We start from the raw sequence: 21,781 nt of genomic DNA, 5'->3' as shown, positions 1-21,781 counted from the left end.
CCTCATTGGTCGGAAACCAGGTCACTCGGGGCTGGCATCTTTAGTTTAATGCCTATCAATGCATCATGATAGTTACAGCTTTGCCTTTTTGGAACTTTTGTGATGACCCTGCACTAGAGACTGCTCCGCGCTGGCGTTATATTGGTATAGGACTACAAGTGACCAAATGGAGTGGGAACGTATTCTTCTACAAGGATCCTAACAACACATACAATACAAAACACCGGCTTTTCGGGCTATTTGGTGGTCACCTAACCCTCTAAGTACCTCCCAGCATGGTTCGTCGGTGGTTACGTGCGCAATCAGAATCTCCATATAATCTTGTTCATATAAAGCGTCAAAAACCAACCAGGAACGGCGTTCTTATGGTACATAACCGACTTACAACCGCCGGCTATTGGACCATTAAACAACTGTCATTTAATCGCATTCTGACGTTAAATGGTGGTGAAAAAACACCATATAACCGTATCTTGCTGTTACCAGACTGATAGTTAATCGCGTTTTAACGACTTTCCACCGTACACAACACCAAATAACCACATTTCAGACTAAGCTACCTTAACTAACGACATCATAACGTAGATCTCTCTAAAGAGGCAAACTGACGACTAGTTCATCATTTATTAATCGGGTTTTACGGCTAAATACCCGTGAAAACGGTTTTTGGGTAGTTATTGGGTCTTCGTTTAACTGCTTCTAAGCACGCTTTTTACGGCTTGCAGCCACCATGTTAACGTAGCGTTACAGTAACCACACGGTTGACCCACAAGCTCGTCAAACGCATTCCAGCGCTTGAGTCCCGATAACCAAATTTTGCTTGTAGCTACACATCTACCTTCTGGTTGCTTGTGGAAACAGTTGCAGAACCTGAGTGACTTGGCGTCGTCATTCATGGATTATGCAAACTAATTAAAGAATGAAAAGCAAGGATAAAACAAAATGTAATAAAAGGACAAAAGTTAACTGTTCAAAATCAACGCACCTTGGTTCACTGAAGGCAGGTGTTGGTGGCTTGTTTCAATACAGACATCTGAAGTAGCGGCAAAACGTAGGTATTACCGTGAACTGTATCAAAATTGTTGCTACAGGTTAACTTTTTTAATTGTAAAAAGCAAAATATTTTGCCACATGATCCGGGCACGTCTTCTGGGCCAGTTCACTGACGCATGTTGGTGTTGTTGTGTTTCTTTGCACTGAAAGGTACAGAAGTCCAGTAGAATTGATCGTGGGGGCATCTACGAGAGGCTTGAATAAGGTATAGGTGCGGCACTAGTGATCTTAGTTGCCTCGGATATGGGGTAATGGACAGAGAAGGGCTATGCTCCTTGATTTTCCCCAACGATGTCTTGACAACCGGCACGACAATCATCCTTAAGAGGAGGAACCTTTCTAACATGACTGTCCAGAGATAAAGAGCAAGCAACAATGAGGTTGACCGAAAAGATTGCGTGGAATCCCCCAAGCCCTGGATCACGCCACTCGTTACCAGAAAGTCACACTGCAACAGCAGAATTCGCGTCGCCGTGACAACTGGGGACAAAATACAGGGGCCCTGACTAGCATCCTACACCTTGCTCTCAACCTGGAGCACGACACACAAGTGATGGTTCGGACTACCATCAATATATGGTATTTCTACCTGGGTTGTTCCACATTAGCTGTCATCAAAGTAAGACAAACTACCGGTTTCGGCGCTTTAGATGATTGTCCACTGCTATCAGAATATACTAGGAGTCTTTCACTTATCTTACAGGGATTCAGTTACTGCGCTGGCCGGTCGTTTGAGGCTACTGGTTCCCAGATTTCATCCAGTGAGTACTGCTTGCCCTCGACTTTGGCTATTTCAGTTTTGCTGCGTGCCGCTGGGGAGGTTCGTTGGATTTTAACTTCTCACCGAACCCGACATTCTTAAAGCCGAGCAGTTCTTGAAGCTTCCTATGCTACGCGAAAACTAAGGTACAAGAATCCGGCGTCAAATTAACACGCATTGCAACCGTTTCATTCACAGTGTCAAAATATTCAGCGAATTCGTGGAGGGCGGTTTCGTTCGCAATGATTCCAACCGTTGGTATGTTTTACTTCAAACAAGACGAAGAAATTTGTTGGGTTTTGTTACAGTCAAATGGTATCTTCGAGCGAAACGTAATATCAGAAACTCCGAGAAGGAAAAACAGAGTATAAGCTAAGATTTTACAAAATTCACAAATTTCGACAGTAGATACGCGTCCGCAACAAAGAGTTCATTTGGACTGTAACAGTACAAACCAAAGGAGTAAAGCCGGCCCCCAAGTGGGATAGGACACACGTGCATAAGTTGTCATTAAATGGCTGGCAAGTGAAGTTTCAGGAACAAACAAACGCCAGTTTATACGAATGCACTAGACACAAATGTGGAGAGGGGTTCACGAATAGGGACAGAAGTAACGCGGGTAATTGCAAAGTTCAAATTAATGAATAATGTACTGTAACTGCAAGATATCAGTGGAATAAATGGTAAGGCGATTCCGAGAGATTTGGTGAACATTTAAAAACTCCCTTCACGACATTTTTCCGAGAGGAGACGTGCGTGCATACCATACCACCGTTATCTTGTAGGCCATATTTCGAGGCCACAGATATTAACTGTGCGTTTTTCTTTACCCCACTCGAGTAGGGTCTGGAATTTGTCTGCTCTTGGCCTACTTTAACTCAATCGACCTGCATCAATGGCTCCCTCCTTCCTCTAAGTGAATAGGGGTTGTCATACGCGCAAAAAGACAATCCAGTGGTCATCTGCGTTTGACTGGCATATAACCAACCGCATTTTTTACCCATTTTCTTGGGTTGGGCTTGGTCCAGCTCTTATCGTTATAGCCTCCAATATGTGCCTTTTCCTAGTAAATATTTATGCTGAATAAATTTTCGCTCGAGTTTATCACAACATATTATTTAGGATGGATGTTTGCACTGATTCTTTCGCGTGATGCATAGGAGATGTGTTCTGGGTATAGATGCGTATGTTGCAATGGGACACCTATAATTTGGGAAGGTAAACATAAAATTAAATGCGTAAGCACGCGCTCCAATAAATGGATCTTCATTTCCTATGTGCCAAATTGTCCAAAACATCATGAAAATTCTGAAGGATGGAGAAGCGTTTGTTTATTTATGAACCGTTTGCACTTAAGCTAATCTATAGCCATTGCCGCCTTAAAACACGCAAAATAAAATAAAAATATTCGTTCCTCTGAACGACGAAGAGTATGCATACACGTCGTTCCGTCGGGACACGCCAAACGGCTTGGTTGGGCATAGAGGACTGGCGGACAGCACGAGGATTGATGCCGAAACGACTGCGCTATATGGCTATCTTCAAACATTCCCCCTCACGACACCATGGGAAATAGTCTCAAAACGAATACCTGTCCTGCAAATGATTCAGGGCCCGTTTCCTCGTATCATTCGCGAAAGGCTCAGACAGTTAGCGATGCCTACGTTGGACAGCTCCCTAAAAATAGCAGCTAAGTTGTCTACGCAGGACGCATTAACGACATAACCCTCACTGGGCGTATCCGACAAGCTGCCACGATGATGGTTATCGACCTCAACTCCGCTAACTATGAAGCGCAAATCGCAGTGCTGGACCTATTTCACCCTGCGGTATTGACACCTCCGAGAATACCTAATAGTCAGTTTCTGTTTGAGCTAGGTTTGGTCAACATGCTTCTCGCCACCGACCCACCCAACAAACCACGAGGACATGATAAGAAGACTTCAATACTCTGAGCCCACATTTTTATTTGGCGACAAATTTTCTTATTTAGGGTAGCCGGCGTGAAGAATAATATTCCCATCGTTTTCCATGCTGCAACTAGCATCCAGTTCAAAGCACTTTTAGACACTTCCTTAGACGAGTCATCGTGCTGGCAAGCTTATTGCCTCCTGCTTAGAACGTAAGGGGCAGTGCTACATTCTTGTTTCGCTTGTGCCTTTCAGGTGAACGAAGGCTGCTAAATAACAAGAACAACCACAGCCCGAGAATCCTGGGCGAAAGCCACGATCTGTGTATTAACCCCTGAATCCGTGAACTTGCGTTGTTCGAAGCTCCGGATCCAATATCTCAGATAGGAAGATTCAGCCGTTTTTTCACGGATTGATACACAGGATCGAGGCTTTTGCCCGCCCATCCCGGGTCGGTTTTGTTCTTGTCGGTCAGTGGCTGTCGTTCACCTGAAAGGCACAAGTGAAAAAAGGGTGTAGCACTGCTCTTTATGTTCTCAGCGCGGGGCAGTATGCTCGCCAGCGCGAGGATCCGCATAAATAAATGTCTAATAGTGCTTTAAAGACACGCTCAACGAGGGGGACGTCTTTCGTGCGTCCTGAGTAGACAACTTGGTTGGCGTACTCCAGGAGCGGTCTGACGTAGGCCCCATAGAGTATTTGGAAGTCCATGCGAGTAATACGGGAGAAGGTGCGTCGGATCATCCGTAAAACGGCGAATGCCTTTTGGGCCGATTTCTCATGGTGTAATGCGAAGGACAAGTTTGAGGAGACCCAGATGCCTAAATCTTTTTTGGCATCTATCCTCATGATGTTTTCTGGTCCCTTTTCACCATGCATAACAAAGGCATTCTCCCTCCAAAAAGGTGAGCTGATACTATATCACCTGATCGGAGTCTGTGAACCTTCGTCTTCCAAGTCGTGCACGCATCTACTGAAACAGGTGAACATCGATTAGTTGAGTGTAAGGTCGAACCGGTCACAGGGCCCTGATTGGTGACCCTGGTTAGCCAGACTTTGAGCCAATCGGAACCGACCTGTTCTGGTCTGGTGCTTCTAGACTGGCAATGGTGATCCTATTGTAGCATATAGTCTGTGTCAGTTTGAATGATTTATATGTAACTATTGGTGATCCGCAAACTTGCTCATTGGGCTTCGGCCAATGATCTTCCCTCATCTTCTATCCGCAGAAATTGCTGTGAACCTCTGCCCTGAGATAATGAATGTCCCCTGGTGCTCTCATAGGTTCATACTACACTCTCGTGACATCGTGGATTCCCCAATAGTTGTTTCATGAATGGGGTTGTGGTAATTTTAATCGGTCCCTATGATGGACTGTTACAAGCTACCGTATATCTTGATACACCATAATGAACGGAACAGCAAACCAAGGACCAAACGGGTCGAGAATCACAACTGTACATGTAGTATGCACGATAGGGTAACACCAGGGAACAGTAATTCTCCAAAGGTAGAGGTTCACGACAACTTCTGTGGGTGGAAAACGATGGGTACTTTATTCTACGTACGGCCACTTCAGCGTCATTCGTATGATTCAGAAGTATGTGGGAAGAACACCGGCGTTATATTAACGGTACTCGGAGGTGCATGCTGGAAAATGGCTTGCTTTTGGATGCTAGAATACACCGGTCTTGGACCACGAATACCTATGTTCTCTCGTGATGTATCTGAAACCTGATACTCATGAGCCACATCCGATTGTTCCCGTAAAGACCTTCTCCATGGGGCTAGTCGGCGGAAATTCCTGTTTAAAAAATTATTCCCATCTTGCCATGAAGGATGGGCTTCTATCATCTGTCTCCAAACTCCCTGACTCGTCAGTCACATTCTTCCGTAGCAAGGCATATGCAAATTGAAGCATCCACTATCGGGGCTCTAACGCGTCTTATGGCCGATGGTTGCGCTCTCTTCAGCCCTGCGCCTGGCGCTTGATCCTATCGATGGAGAGTCTCCAGGGGACATGTGGTGCCCGTAGGCGCTGTGGCATTCATGGCCACGCAAGGGTTATATTTCACGTCTCCTAAGCGCTTGTAGTTTTCAGTCCTAATGAGGGGCTGTAGGTCACCCGGTTAAAAAAATCGTTCAACTGTAACACCTAGATGCCCTGCCTCCCGAAGGAAGCACAGGGGCTGAGATCCTGCCAGGTTGCCCAGGCCTAGGCAGGGAAAGTCGAGAGGCAGAAGTCGGGTTTGGACCACGGACCTTCAGTAAATTCGCTCTCTAACCACTGAGCCATCCCACCCGATTGGCTTACTCCGTATTCACAATTGTAGTGGTCGGACCTGAGTACTGTTATTCCGATGGTCGTGTTTTATCTGACTGCTGTTCCCGCTCCAGTGCCTAGTGCCGGAAAAAGACTCACCGATAAGGAATACAACAGCTTTGTTGCGAACAGATGAGTGCGTGCGAGTGCAACACTGGCAAGGCATCTCACGTTGTTTTGAAATTAACTTTCGTCGATCCAGGTTTTTGCTGTATTGTTTGAATGCTTGATTGGTCTGGATGCTTGCCGGCTTTCCTATTGAGATTTTGGTGGAGCTTTAGGATGATGATGATGATGATAATGATAATGATGCAATTTTAGGGTTGGATTAGGTTCTGCGCGTTCTGGGTTTACTTTCAGGAATCTGACCTTGATATTTCGCCCTTTTAATATTCACCGGAAGACTGTCGGCGCGGGTCAGGTTGGAAAGGTCCCGTCAGTCATCTGGCGTGACCGGTGCGGCGTCTCGGTTGCAGCAATTTAACCGTCCTGGACGGTACATGTGAAGCAGTGGCTACTGGCGTTGATCTTGGGAGATCAAAGGTTTCAAGCAGAGGTTGTCTGGTGACTGTTCTCCCGATTCGGGGATCAGGTGCTCAATCGACCGTAGTTGATTGACATGCCGTTTCTATATCAATGATTCCACCTGGACGCCCTTAAATCACCTGACCTATACTTTTGAGGACGACTCCAACGGTCCATCTTCGGTGATCGGGGCGATAGTCCATCAAAATATATTGGCTCCCCTCCTGTTGGTATTGATGACCGTAAGTTTTCGATCGGCAGTGTTGAAAGATGCAAGCGATCGATCCAATCGATGCCAAGGAGATCATAATTGGCAAGATAGACAATACCACAGTCACGGTGTCCTGCTCTCTCCATCTCACAGTCGAATTCACTAATTGGTTGAAGCGTTTCCTTCAGGCGACCAGGCAGCGATACTGCCTTTCATCCGAGAAATGACGGTCTGGAAAAGGTCGGCCTCAAAACCCGTACAACCTGATCGCCCAACGTTTGACTGTGACCGGCGGCGTATTATTCATTACGTTTGAAATACTTTCAAAACTAGGGTCTGATGCTGCTCATAAGGTAACGCCTGTGCGTAGCTGTATCATCACCATCGTCATTGACAGCCATACCAGTATACAACACTCGATTTTCACCGTCCTGCAACGATTCATTTGAATGAAGCCTTATACTGCGAAGGAGGAAGAAATATGACGGGACGGGGCACTTAGGGCCAGTCCACCACAACATCTGATATGTCTACACCTCAACACTCAGTCAGACAATCAGGATCGAAACTGACAAGATGAACGTCACTGACATTGGTTAGCCAGCATATCATTCAGTGGCTCCAGTCAAGCACAGGTGAGATAACATGAACTTCATCCCGGAAGGCGAATAGCCCAAACGTTTCGTAGTATTCTTCATTCCCTTCTGCAGTGTCAAATTCTGTCCACCCCTAGGTTTAACGAACTCCGAACTAGACACGGAGAACAGCGCTGGTTTCCGCTGGTAATCATTTTGGATATCATGACATAAGTGTTGAACACTGGTGCTTCTCTGCTGTACAACCATAATTTATTTGTAAGCCCTATTGTGGTGGATGGGAAAGGGACAAAGTGATGTATCACCACAATCATTCCGAGGTGCCTACGCCTCCGGACATTCAATTAAGCAATCTGGACAGAAATTGACAACATGAACACCATTGGCATCGATTAGCAGTCATATCCTGGAGTGTCTTCAACCAGGTACAGTGGGGATCAGGCGGTCCCCATCCTGGAAGGTGTGTCGACCGACAGCACCCAAACGTTTCGTAATCACTCTCATAACCCTCTGCCAGGTCAGGCGTTGGCCATCTCTCTGCTTCCGCCACTCTGAGTTAAACATGGGAGACAGCACTCTCTTCGGCAAACGATGGTTCGGTGTACTCAGCTTCTGGTGCTGGACACATTCTTCAATGGAAATCCCCGTTGCACAACCGAAAGCTCGCTTTTTAACTACCCCATTATGGAACCGCCGACACCAACCCTTAAGAGACAACGATTGTTGAACACCTGAAAACGTCTCAGTTCCGCCGCTCGAACAGTTCAAGTCCCACAGCCATACAGCAAAACAGCCCGCGCTGTAGCCTGATGGACACGTCTAGTGAGATTCAGGGGCACACACACTTTGACGCCATAGGTATCTCAAATTAGCCGGGCCTTGGAGATTTGTGCATGGACATCATTTGTCACACTACAATGAGAACTAGTACAACTTCCAAAACGAGTAAAACGTCCCACAACTTCGAGTGCCTCCCCTGGATTGTAGATGGTGTGCTCAGTGTCTGCATGTCCAGGAGCATGATCTTAAAAGACAAAAGAAGGTTCAGTTGTGGTACCATTTCGGTGCCTTGGCACCATGTCACCAGAAGGAAGCATGGGTGCCAAGTGTGTCGTGATTTTTGTGTGCTTATTCTTATACTTACCATATATACTCGTACTGAACTTTTGTATGTACATTTCAGCTCATGTACACTTGTTCTTAGACAAGTAAAACATTGCTTACCCTCGAAAACCTGGACTCTGTTCTTACTCGTTCTCGGACTCTTTCTAAACGTCTGAATTTACTTGTCTAAGAACACAATGGACCCGCAACTACGACCTCGTTTCTTCGACGCTGACGCGAACTCCGCAGATGCAGCAAAAACGCTGGGATCATCTTAGCAATCCAGGACTAAAATCGTGGGTCTGTTGTACGTACGTCGCTTTTATTGCGTCTGTGGTCTGCACATTGGTGTAGGAGGGATTAGCCGTTCTTCGTTCCTTTTGATTTTTATTCGAAGACGACTACCCTATTGAGCCTGAGCGGTCTACCAACTTGCGCACTCATCCCTAGGAACAACAACAAAATGAGTTCTTAGCCTGCCGCTCAATGTGTTGTAAATAGTGTCTTTGAGTCGGCAGTGAAGCATCGATGTTGAACACTGATGTCTGTCAGTCGATGATGATGATGATGATTTGAGTGCTAAAGCTACCTCAGGTTGCCACCTTGACTTGGTGGTGGGGCTTGAATGCTGCAATGTTTCCACGGGTTACACTGGTTGGAACTTCGTTCTATAAAGTGCAACCATGCCAGAAATTTCAAAGAGGAGCAGTCAGACGGAAAGCAGCGGTACCCCGTATTACTGAGTAGTCAGCTTCGGGCAGGGTCCCAAAAAACTCACTGGCTGATGCTGCCTCACGCATCAGACTTTTGTGTCAGAGGGTAAAGGCAGGGTCCCCGAACAAAACCATACACCACCCCCGCTGCCTTTTGGGTCAGGCGCTTGAGTCCAAGGCTCAAGGTGGGGTTCCTCAACCAAATCCCTCGGCCCGGGCAACCAGGAAGTATCACGTTCCCGCACAGTCCTGTTTTCGCCTATGTCCCCCCCGACTCTATCAAACAATCGATTGTTGTTCGGCCATTTGACTTTCAGTTATTTGGCCGAGTGGCCTTAGGCTGCACGCTGCCCATTAACGAATTACAAAATGCCTTGCTAAATCCACATCCTTTGCATGTAGGAGCTTTTAACGCCCGCACTCTGTGTCAAATTGACCAAAAGGCAATGCTCACTTAAACCTTCTACTCCCTTGAAATTGGTGAATACTGTGACTCTGAAATGCGCATAAAAAACAAGTATGGTTATGCATCTCAGAACGCCAAGGACAAACTCGTCTTTCACATTCCTTCACCCCCCCATTTAGAAGCGATGAATCGTGGAATATATGGTATGGGAGCTGCGCTCGGCCCCAGAGCTGAACTTGCTTCGCTCATTTGGATCTTTCCGCTGTCCGGTTTTCCGGCTCAGTCGAGCTCAACGTCTCTCGACATAAAAAGTGGCGTCTGTTTGTTGTGTCGGTTTATGTCCCAACGGACTCCAGTTCTGAGATGAGAAGGATACCTTCTGTCGAGCGTTATCCGGGCTCATTCGTGAAGCGAAAAGCCCCGATATTGTGGTCCTTGCTGGTGATATGAATCCACAATTCGTCTGAGCTCCTTAGAATCACATTTGGGTACTCAGTTCGGAGTTGATGCTCGTCGCACGGGCAATGGAGAGCGACTCCTCCGATCGTGTGCTGATCATCAACTGTTTCTAGCCAGTTCGTTTTCCCTCAGGCCCTCGCAAGTCAGCAAAAAGCATGCCAATCCACCATCTTCGAAAAACTACCATACCTCAACAGTATCGTTATAAGATAGCCCAACTATTCTCCACATTGAACCAATACTGTACTGGTAGTGAGCACACGGATGAAGCATGGCAAAATGCTAGCGGCGTTCACTGCTGTCTGTCCGAATTCTCCGAGCCGACCACAAGACCACGATGTGGTTGACTACTATCCATAGCTGATGCCAGGAAATCCTTACCAGAAGGCAACGAGTACGACGGTGGATGCCGACCCCTCGAACGCCAAACAGTGAAGAGTATAAGGAAAGTCCGAAAGCTCTGGTGGACATCGAAAGCTCGGGAGATGGAGAAGACCTTTGTTACCGAAGACAGCCGTGCCCTATATCAACAAATACGACGGACTGGCCTTAGCAAAGCAATGGTCAGTGAAATCATAAGTGGAAGAGGCGGCTCATTAATTCACTCACAAAATAGTCGACTGGGATGATGGGCCGAACAGCTTGAAAAGCTGTGTTCAGTCTATGACTTGACGACGAAACATGAAAGTCCCTGCCGTTCAACGCACTGGCGTTGATAACTGCCGTTCCTTTCATGGAGATCCGGGGATGGGACAAACAACGGTGAGTGACCCTGATAGCTATGGCTTTACCACGCAGTGAGTGAATTTGCTGCATCAAAGTTCGTGTCTTGAATATCTACTTCCACTCGTTAACTCCAGCGAACTGGATATCATCCCCTTGTTCTATTCCTTGTCATCACTGAGACACTATTTCGTGTTCCTGGTTACACGATTTATGGCCGAACAATAAAAAAAGCCCTTAGAGTTGAAGAGGAAATGTTTCCTAGACACACCTGGTAACCATACTGTAAACGATGGGAACCAGTTCCGTTCTTCTTTCCAACACTGGGCGTATTGCCTCATACTTATCGGTGAGCACACCGTCATCTACTAAACGTATACTGTTTTTTTCCCATCGAATTAAACAAGCCAGACCTCTGTGTCATACTTTGTTTCGACTGTTTCCGTTTTATTGTTTATTGTTTGCGTTGCCAAGACTTCGTCGCCACAACGCCCACTGACAGAAGGAAGCCAGTGGTCGCAGCCAAATGTACACAAACACCCAGCTCCTTCTATTGTCAACCATATTCCGGCTAAACGCCCACTTTCTGCAGTCCCGAGGCCATTGCCGGATAACAACAACATTCAGAAACCCTCGAGCAAGCTACCAGCTTGCTTGAAGAAATTGGTGCGTTCAATAGTGAGGACGTTTTATTCAAGGGAGCATTCGCTGATTGTGGATATGCTTGTGAGTTCCAACTTTGCATTGCAACGGAACTTGTGTTCCGTTGTTCTGTCCCCGATTGTGTCAGTTACTCCTTCCCTATACTCGTTCTGCATGTCTTTAGCTTGAAATAAGTGCAGTCTAGTGAGACTGTTACCCAGGGTAGACCAAATAGCCCTATTACACTTGATGAATTTTTCGGGTTGATCATCATACTGAACAGTTTTTATGGATGGGATGGCTGGACTTCTCTCTGGTGAAAGACTTCCTCGGGATTTTCGATACGTTGTTTTTGGGCAACGTTAGTCACAACCAGCGCCGGTTGGTTATTCGTTGTACCGTTCCATTTTATTGGTGTTATTTTGTCATACGTAGTTGGAAAATCAAACTTTATTCCTATTGTGTTTGGTCATAAATCTAAAGGCAACTGGTCTGCCTCATGGCCGCGCTGGTGATGTAGCCCGAACAATGTACTTCGTTCTTCTTGAAGCTAGTCGTTGTAGTAGGTGTTTGGCTTTGTCTTATCGGCTGATGACAGGTTTACATTGTGCTACGGGTTAACCGTTGTGTGAAGCTACTCGTTGCGTTCAGCAGCACATGGTGTTTTTTAACATCAAATCATCACCACGGACATCCGTTCATTGCACAGCTGTCACACAATCTGACAAGAACACAAGGGCGGAAGTTTTTACCAGTTGCTGAATCCTTGATGGAATCGTTCGAATGGTCGAGGTCGTTTCGGACCACGGGCCCTCGCCTAGTAGTCCACACCTTATCCACTGTTCTATTTGGCTCTCGAAGTTAAGCGTATAAAACGGTACTTATTCGTAGCGCATCAATGGGGTAACTACCGTAAAAGTTAAAGCAGATATCTCTGCTCTACTCCTTAGCAAACTACCTGGCTCTAGCTCAATCGACGTAAGTGTACTTGGCTCCGGTTTTGTCACTCAAGCGAAAGTCCACTCACAGTTTGATGAATTTTAAGCATGTATATTTGAACCTCTAGCACTATCCGATTAATCTTAAATAGGGTTGTCGAAACTGGAAACTATACAGGGGCTTAAATAGGTCGATCTTTCTACCTTTATTTGTTTTGTTCACCGAATTGGTTTCACAACAATATTGGTTGGGGATCTAACATTATCCAGTTCTTCTGCAATCTTTTCGTTTTGTCCTCAGGCCTGTAAACAGGTAGTTGAAAATTTCCGTAAGCCCCTGGGTCACAAAATCCACAGTGGGTTGAAAATCGTTGTACATATAACAAATCAAAACAGCATACCTGTCGGGCCTAAATGTCTAATAGGAAGTGGATGGTGAGCTTAAAAGATCGATTCGAGAAAGTTCCGGCTACCGAATGCGCATACATGTCATTTGAGACTAGATGATGGTGATGTGCTTGAACTCGGTAAAAATCTTTATTGGAAACAAGCCATGAAACTAAGCTCGACGATACAGCCCTTCAGTTTGTGGTTACTTCTGGCCCGTGTTTAGGCGTGAGACAGATATCTACTTAGATATTTAACCAATAACAACTTACCCGATCCGTGGGCTTAGTCTTCCTTACTCCCGGATACCCAGGATGTATATCCTGGAGTCCGATATCACACAAACTGGTAAGAGGTGTGTGACCAGCTCATTAGAAAAATTTATAGCCACGTATACCCGAAAGGTGAGGGAAAAGAAGCACTGGTTGCACTGCTAGATTTGGCTGCTATGCCTGCAATGAGCCTGCCAGACTACGCAGTAAGGAAAAGACAGGGAACTCGGGATACGGCTGTATTTTCAGGACAGAGCTTCTGAGCTTGGCTGCTAGCCTGCAATGAGCCTGCCAGACTACGCAGTAAGGAAAAGACAGGGAACTCGGGATACGGCTGTATTTTCAGGACAGAGCTTCTGAGCAAATGTATAGGATGACTAAACGACCAGTTATGGTCTTTCACTTGTTCGTTCTGTACAGCGAATGGTTGTGTTACGGTCGTGAGCACTTTCGGCCCCACTCCGCTGTTTGTATGTTGCTGTGATGACCTTGGGGATGCGTCATTCTCTGTACATGTGCTTTTTTCATGTCTGGGTGCGTGCTGACAATCTCCAAATAGTTCTTCTGACTATGCTGTGGTGGGCGTGCCAATGATTTATTGCAATGTCACAATCTGGTTGGAAAACGAAGTTGGTGGTTTAGAATTTGACATGTAATCGCAGCGCTATTTCGCCACAGAATTGCTAGTACTCAGACTGCCTGACTGCCTGTTAATTGGGAATCGCACCCATTTCAAGGTCATGGGTGAATTTTACAACTTCTCGGGATTCCCCATAGTGAACAGTCATTTTCAGGTAAACATGATTAAGTGCTTGTTTTTTTACGGAGGTCACGAGTTATGTCTTGGTGACTGTAGATTAAAGTCTTGGTCAGGCCAATAGGCCGACGAACCACTAGGTGGTGCAGTTGAATAGGACAAATGCCGTATTACGTATGAAAGTGGGTAAGACTTGAAATATAAATGTGTTCGTATAATCACAGAACACTGAGAAACAGAATATTAGGATGGTTTTTTCGATTAATTCTGGAGGGCCGTAATTCAGTAACTTCAATAATTCAGCAGTTTCAAGGAGCAGCTAAAAGTGGTCTCTTTTGGAAGTTGATATTTACAGAGCCTGGCTAGTGTATATCATAGCTTTTCATCGTAGAGCTCGATATAGCCTACTGGGACTGGATGATCCTGACTCTCCCATTGCTTGGGTTCAGAAAACTTTGCAGTGTCTCGGCCCTCGTGCTTCCTTTTGGTTGCGTGTCAGCTATTAATGGAACTGGTGCTGCAGTTAAACGATTCGTTTTTTCCCATTACAATAACTCAGGCCCACTCTTGTATACAGTGCACTCATCTGATGCATACCCACTGAGAAATGTAAGAGTTGAACTTCCTAGCACATTGAGTATGTGGATTGATTCAATCCCTTGACGAAATTAGTCAGCGTAAGTAGTCAATGGGGCTGGATGTCTGGTGACCACAATTCCCTTGACCACTTGGCACAGCAATTAGGTTGGAAGTCTTTCAATGATCCGAGTTGATGGATGAGACTTATACATACCCGCAATCATACGACTATAGTATTTACATTACACAGTTTACAAAATTGAACTGCAGTTTACTCGTCTGTCTTCTGTTACTGGTTTCTGTGATAACCCGCTTCTGCTGCCAGTTGTGAATAGAAATTTCATCCTTTTCAACTCACTACACGCGTTGTGTTCATATAGCACAACTCTGGGGATCTACCAAAGTTCCACTTAAACCACTTACTTCGTCTCCTATCTCAGGTGAGGAATACTATAATGAAAGAGGACGATCTGTGCGAACGCCTACGGTTCGAAAAGAAGCAACTGAGACAGTACTTGCATACACTCAAAACCGACCAATTCATCAAATCGAAGCTCCAACTGGAGACGGATGCGGAGGGGAAAACCACCAAGATTACGCACTATTTTATTGATTATAAGGTAATTATAAGTTAACTTTTGGGTTTCGTAGCTGACGTTGAACCCGTCGTTCCTCCATACGTTGCACTTACACAAGCCAAGTTGGACTGAAGCCACTTCATGGCTATGTAGGGAAGCTTTTTATGCGATGAATAATTCTATTTTGCTCGGCTGTCGGTTGCGCGAGTATAAGTGAATATCCCGTATTGTATCTACTGGTGCCTTTGGTTAGACTTTCAGCCATTTAGTCCAGTGTTGATTTCACTGGCTTTTGAGTATCTGGTCTGCAAGATCTCTGAGAACCCTTATCTATCCACTCCAAAGTACATCTTATCAAACTTCCTTGTTTGTTTTGTTAGGATGCAACTTATATACAAACCCGATTGGCTGCAAAGCCAGGTTCGTTCATTCACTGAACAACGTACATCGTTATTCGGATCATTAAACAGGCCCCGTTCCGCCGTTTTGACTTATTTCCCATTAGGAGGCATGGTGCTACTAACCACCCTTCAGCTGGCGCTAGCGCGATACGGATAGAGGCCCTGGGTGGCAAACTTACTAAGGCGTCAAAAATGCCCTTGTAGAGGAGCCCACGCTCGACAGAATCAACCAAGGTCAAATTGATAAGGACGTCTATACGTATGTGTACCACATTAGTTTATTCCGCATTCCGTATACGTTCCTGTACTCTGGTTACATTAGTGAATTCCTTCTCGCCGATATCCAAATACCTATCGCTTTATGGATATGTTAACACCTTGAGTATTGGCTATCTTATCTTTTGAAGTTGTTTGTCAATGTGGTCAAGTACCGACTAGATCAGATGCGGCGACGTCTTGAGGCAGAACAACGTCAGACCACGAGCAGGGCTAGTTTTCGCTGTGTTTCTTGTGCCACCACTTACACCGACTTGGAGGTGGATCGTCTGATAAGTTTGGATAATCCGGGAAAGCTGGAATGCGTATATTGTCGGGCGGAGGTCGCCGAAGAGGAAGACAATGTATCAAGGACAGATGCCCGTGCGCTGATCGCTTCATTTCACCATCAGGTATGTATTATGTTCTTGTCCTCGAATTTTCGTGCATTCTATCCTTTGTGAACCCTTATTTAGAACACGGACTCTGGAACTAGGTTTGTAATATCTTAAAATTTGAGGATCAGATATAAACCGTTTTATGGGCGAAGAATTCCCCGAAATGGACCCAATCAATGGAGCAGTTGGTTCGTTCGTTCATGAGTCCCATATACAAACATCCTCATCATACCGACCGTTTTCTATCGAAGTGTAGCGTCCCGCAAAGACTGGTCTGGTACTACCATTTCTAGACGCTTAGACTGCCATCAACATGTCAGTGATCTCGGTACAGTGTCAGTTGATGTGAACGTAGAGAACTTTTCCACGTTCTTGTCCCCCTGAAGCACCCAATGCATGGTTATTGTGTAGGGCTGTAACTCCAATTCGGTAACTGTTTGTGATAAGTATGCACAAATGAGGTGATTTGTCTTATTGAGTCACTGTTTCTGTAGGCACCGTCAACTGGGGATTACTCACTCGGTTCATGTTGGTCGGAAATCCGACTATTGACTTGGACAATCAGCTCAGGGTAGCTCAGTGGTTAAAGCTGTAGCTTATTGACTGGAAGGTCCGTGGTTCCAGCTCTACTTCTGCATTTCGACTGCGTTTCTCTGGGCTTGAGCAGCCTGACATTTGGGTTGCTCCAACATTCGCAAGACGCTTTAGTTTGGCCTGTTTGCAATGAGGATTTCTTGAAGGGATAAGGACTTGAGGGATAAATAAAGTTTTCTAGTTATATACGTAATGCACTACTCATGAGGTTGCTTAAAAACATCATAAATGAGAGATTCAGTTGGGTTCCATGTGAGTCTCCCGTCAAAACCAGAGTGGTGTGCAAATGAGTGTATTTCTTCATCTAGTTCTGTCCGAGTTTACTCGCATGACCATGCAGATACGTACTATTCCACTGAAGTCACATCTAGCCATTCAGGTATCCTCACGGTTACTTTACGGTACATACGTCTGTCGCTTAGAATCTAGGATTGTAGCTATCCGGTGGCTCAGTGGTCAGAGCGCGAAATAAATGACAGGTAGGTCCGACCTCTGCCTCTTGACTTCCGGGCAAACTGGCAGTATCTCGACCCTCGTGCTTCCTTCTGGTTACATGGCAGCTAGGCACCGAAAGAATGTTACAGCTGAACGATCATTGCTTTCATTGTTATCTGAAGACTTAAAGTCGAAATTAGGGAGAAAGGAATAAATATGGTCGAGGTGGGTCAGTTAGAGCTACCCCACAGTTTAAGATTTGCTGAACGCAATTCCTAAACACGGTTCGAGAGGTAAGGTCCCGTCGTGGCCTGAAGAAATGGTGATGTAAGCGAAGAAATAGGCATAACATAAGTCATAGGCAACCAATTGCTCTCATCCATCTTTCCACATTCCTAGTTGGCCTCAAACTTGGGATGTGTCACCGATAGGGCTGTGGTATTTGCAACACTATGAACCAGCAGCTTTTGTCAAAGCACCTGTCGAAGAAAATGTTCTCCGTAAAGAGGTTGCATTCATTTGTAAGCTCAGTGGGAGGAGGAAAGCTTATTCGTATGGTTAGTCCATATATGAGGAATTTTGTTTACTCACTTATGAGAAAAGGTCCAGCTGTAGCACACTTTCGGTGCCTGGCTGCTATGCCACCCAGTGGAAGCACGAGGACCCAGATACTACTGGGTTGCCCAGGCCTATACTGGAGCAGTCGAGATGCGAAAGTTGGGTTCCAGGACCTTCCGGTTAGGAATTTCGCGCCTTAACCATCGTACCATCTGGACTTCTAGTTATGGAGAGCTAACTGAAACATTCTAGATATACGAATACGAGACGGAGCTGTATAAATTCTTAGGTCGTTAGGAAACTGTTCCGAAATACGAAGACCACATCCGGAAGGCTTTTTTCCCGCTGGAATGGTTTTTACAGGGGAGCAACTGCATATTACGTCTAAGATGAGGAGAATACGCGGTACAATGGCACTGGGGATAGTTTCGGTTATTCACTTGACCTTGAATGTATGTATCTACCTATCGGTCATTCCGGGAATTGCAGATACCCCGTGGACCGGTTGGTCCGATTTGAGAAGACTCTGTTACCTGTTTGTACTAAACACAGGGAGCGTTCATAGTATTTCGTACTACAGGCCTTTGCTCAGCTGAAAGCCAGGACCGAAACGAGGCCGTAGAAACTTCTTTTTCCGGTCGTTATGTGGCCACATACCAGTTCGGGTGATAGTGGCCGTTAGATAAACATTATTAGCATATCACGGAAAATATCGCGTTGTACAAAGCTGTACAAGTTTCTCTTCAGGTTGATATGACAGCACAAAGCGTTTGCGCTCCAGAACTAGCCTGGTGGTAATGGACCTTTTATTGAACGTTTCCTTTAACTAGGTTTTGAACTAGGTGTTGTACCTAATGATTGATCCGTCGTGCTTCACCAAGACGCACTGCCTCCACCTGGCAATGAATGAGCAGTTCCACGGAGTAGCCATAACGGGAGTCACCCGAATGTTATAGCACAGCTTTGGCCAATGAATTCGGGATTTTTTTCGATGAGTACAGCGCAATCTCTTCGGCTTAATCTAACGAGTAGGAAAAACCGTCAGTCACTCAAAAATGGGTTGTTTCACGTCTTTCTAAGTATTACCGCATGAAAGTAGTATTTCGAAGTCGACTGGATAATTTTGCCTGCACTTTCCGAGTGGAAAATTGACTCGCGGTAGTCGTTCTCAGGGTGTTTTCTCAACAGAATATTAAGATATTATGGATGTTAGAAACTGTTTCTGGACGTTTTTCTAACAACAGAGTTTGTTGAAGGAAATGAATGAAACCACCCTGTCTCCTCTGTTTCATCTCTATTTCACCAGTTCCTACGACGATGCCCCAAATACTAGCCACACCGTTGTCAAAACCGCTTAATCACGATTTTCTGGTTTTCGGCTTAACTATTTTCATTATAGGTCCGTGATCCCATTGACGCCATGTTGCGCGAGTGTGATGAAATTCACTTGTCTTCCTCCATACTAGAACCAGAAATTCGACCGCTGGAACCGCTGAAAGACGTAAGTTTTTCCCATGTGTCGAGTGCTTCCGGCTGTCTTCTTTGCTTCTTAGCTATGCGAGAGTATAATAACTTGATACTTATTAGGTATTGTTTTTTAACCTCATTGATAATGTCTTGATGCGCATGGCAATTCACTACCGAGTAATTCAGGAGGCTTTGAAACTTATAACCTGTTGGCCTTCAGCTTTGGCCATCTAACGGAGCTCCTCTTTTTGGACAAAGCTTTCAGCACCGGCATAACTCGATGCACTGGTTGTTAAAAATATTTATTGAACTAGGCGGAATTAAGCAAGATGGCAAGACGGTAGCCACTTAAGGGTCATTATACGAGATAACGTGCACTGCAACGTTGAGCCAACTCTGAAGAGCTTTATGCACTAGATAAGCGAGTGGTCTTTTGAGTTACCGAAGCGGCCGAAACGGTGAAAACTGGTAACTGCTTTCTACTAGTGTTACTAACAGGTTGCTGTTTCACTCATTTCCTCAAGCGAGAAAATGGGGTTTGGAGCTTGATAGCTAACTGCACCCAGTTTAAGCAAGGAGGATGACCTGTGTGCATATGTGTATGAGCTTGAGTATGTCTTCTCAGCAGCTGTGATAAACCTCTGCTTCAACGTCGAAGTTGTATTTTCGTCGATGAGCGATTTGAACCCACACGCTGTCTCCATCCGACACCGTGTGGAGTATTCGGAAAGAGCTTGAAAATGTCTTCCGTTAACATGACAGTTTTCAAATCTGTTGGTCTTTTCGTGCTTTCGAATGTGTCGCATAGACGGGCGAACATATCCACCTGGGACAAAGTTTAACGCGGCTACTTCCACCGAGTTCAGCCGCCTCAACCAATATAGGTGTGGCGAATGAGTTAAGTACGCCAAATTTTGATACGAGCCTGAAACTAACTAGATGTGGGAGCATCCAAATCCGGAAGTTAAGTGCTACCCAGTTATCAGCAGTTCCTTATACCAGACAGGTTTTTACCGTGGGTTGGCTGAGTTTATCGGAGATTGGGGGATCTCGTTTTATTGTGTATGTCCCGCAGTTAATTCCATCCATATTATATCGACCAAATTACGATTTCTGTCACTGGAGTGGTGAGTGATAGTGCTTTTTCTGTCAGTTCGGTGGCCTCATTAGGAGAGTGTAAGCTGGACTGACTGACTGACTGCTGTTTGTAGAGAGGAAGCAATTGCTTTGATTGTACGAATAAGCTCTAGATTCCCAAGTTCGTGTCCACCTGATAGGGCAATTCTGGGTTGACCAGAAAATCCCTGGTGCGAAATGCTGTGGTTGTGCACGTGTCCCAATGCAGTAGAGCTTAAGTTAAGGAATTCCTTTCTAGCTTGAAATATGGACAATAATAAAAGCCTCATTGCAACAAACTCTCGTAGCCTTTATCCAACCTTCATTGTGTTGTGGACCAAATAATCGGCTGGTGATCTTCAGTTCCGAACAAAAACTTCATTTGATCAGGGCATGTATATTCTTTAGTAAGCATCGCTTCACGTTCATAACCAAGTTTGACCTCTATGGTACACAAAATCATATAAACACAACGGAATATACTACGTGACACTGCGGATGCAATATGTGATTCAACAAAGTCTATACATCCTACTGATGATACCGCCACATGGCATCCCGATATAAGGCACCTAATGTTACCATGGTGAAGTTGGATACTGAATCTCACCTTGTATGCAGCAGGGCTGCGACTTGTTGTGACATTTTGAAAAGCCGTTTTAAGATGCCATCTTCAACGTCTTCGTTATGCATATGCTGTTGGCAAGAGACTCTCATCGCTTGGGATGCTCTCGCTGTAGCCCGCCAAATTTTGTGATTAACGTAGTGTCACCTACTGTCCACTAGGCGACCGCGCGAGGTGTTCGACTGAAAGTCGGCTTGCACACTTGGAGAAGAGGGCTGATTGACTCCTCTAAGGAAACCTTAGAAAATTTCTGTACGGACCCAGGTTTGTTATGTATTCAAGGTTACAATGGTAGCTGGTAAACGTGGTTTCAGGGAAACGACAATATTTCCAAGTCGTTTTGGTGATCCAAGACCCCTGGTTGGGTTACGGCGCAGACTCTGCATTCCTAGTTTCTATTCACCGTTTATTCCGTTTATTGCCGTTTATTCGTTGTCTCCCGAGATAATATACAATGTTTCCATAAAGGGGCATCCATAGAGAAGCTTCGGACTGTTCTCCTTTTCATATAACCGAGATTGATCACGCTGACACCTTTATGTGACATATTACGCTGTTGCCTTCAGAAATGAGAACATTTCATGAGATTAATATGAAGCTTCTCAATTTAGATTACTGTTTATTTGTTCGCTTTATCAGAAGAGTGTGTGAGCTGTGCTGGATGTACTTACGGCAGCCTCATTTTTTCTGGGGCTTTGTTAAAATCCTTTCTCAGTGGATGGAAATGCGGATACGCGAGCACCACTCACCAAAATCCTTTCATAGCACAAGACCCAAATCATCCTCTCTCAAACTATTCGATTTAAACACTTTCTAGACAAATAATTTTTCAACTTGGTGTACTACACAATGACCAGCCTTTGTTTGACTTGAGACGATATTCAAGATGTCGATGTATTCTCGCTGGCATAACATAAATTTGATGAAAATTCTGGACACGGCATTTTGAATGTCGTTCTGACGAAAACACGAGGCGGTATTTGTGCAGCACATTTG

At 45.3% G+C, this 21,781-nt stretch overlaps 1 protein-coding gene across 1 annotated transcript in view; it reads left to right on the top strand.

The window, feature by feature from the left end:
- Nucleotides 1-11,259: 11,259 nt before the first annotated feature.
- T265_14828 (hypothetical protein) overlaps nucleotides 11,260-21,781 on the top strand; it is a gene marked incomplete at both ends in the record, with an annotated part of 21,061 nt that continues 10,539 nt past the window's right edge. Inside the window, 4 exons of the mRNA XM_009175460.1 lie at nucleotides 11,260-11,509; nucleotides 14,799-14,978; nucleotides 15,745-16,005; nucleotides 18,977-19,078. Of these exons, the coding sequence (XP_009173724.1) occupies nucleotides 11,261-11,509; nucleotides 14,799-14,978; nucleotides 15,745-16,005; nucleotides 18,977-19,078 (792 nt within the window). The remainder of the gene's footprint in view (nucleotides 11,510-14,798; nucleotides 14,979-15,744; nucleotides 16,006-18,976; nucleotides 19,079-21,781) is intronic.

Source organism: Opisthorchis viverrini (genome assembly GCF_000715545.1).
Source record: "Opisthorchis viverrini unplaced genomic scaffold opera_v5_276, whole genome shotgun sequence".
NCBI lineage: Eukaryota > Metazoa > Platyhelminthes > Trematoda > Opisthorchiida > Opisthorchiidae > Opisthorchis > Opisthorchis viverrini.
Note: the sequence above shows the minus strand (reverse complement) of the source record. Positions and strands in the feature narration are given on the sequence as shown.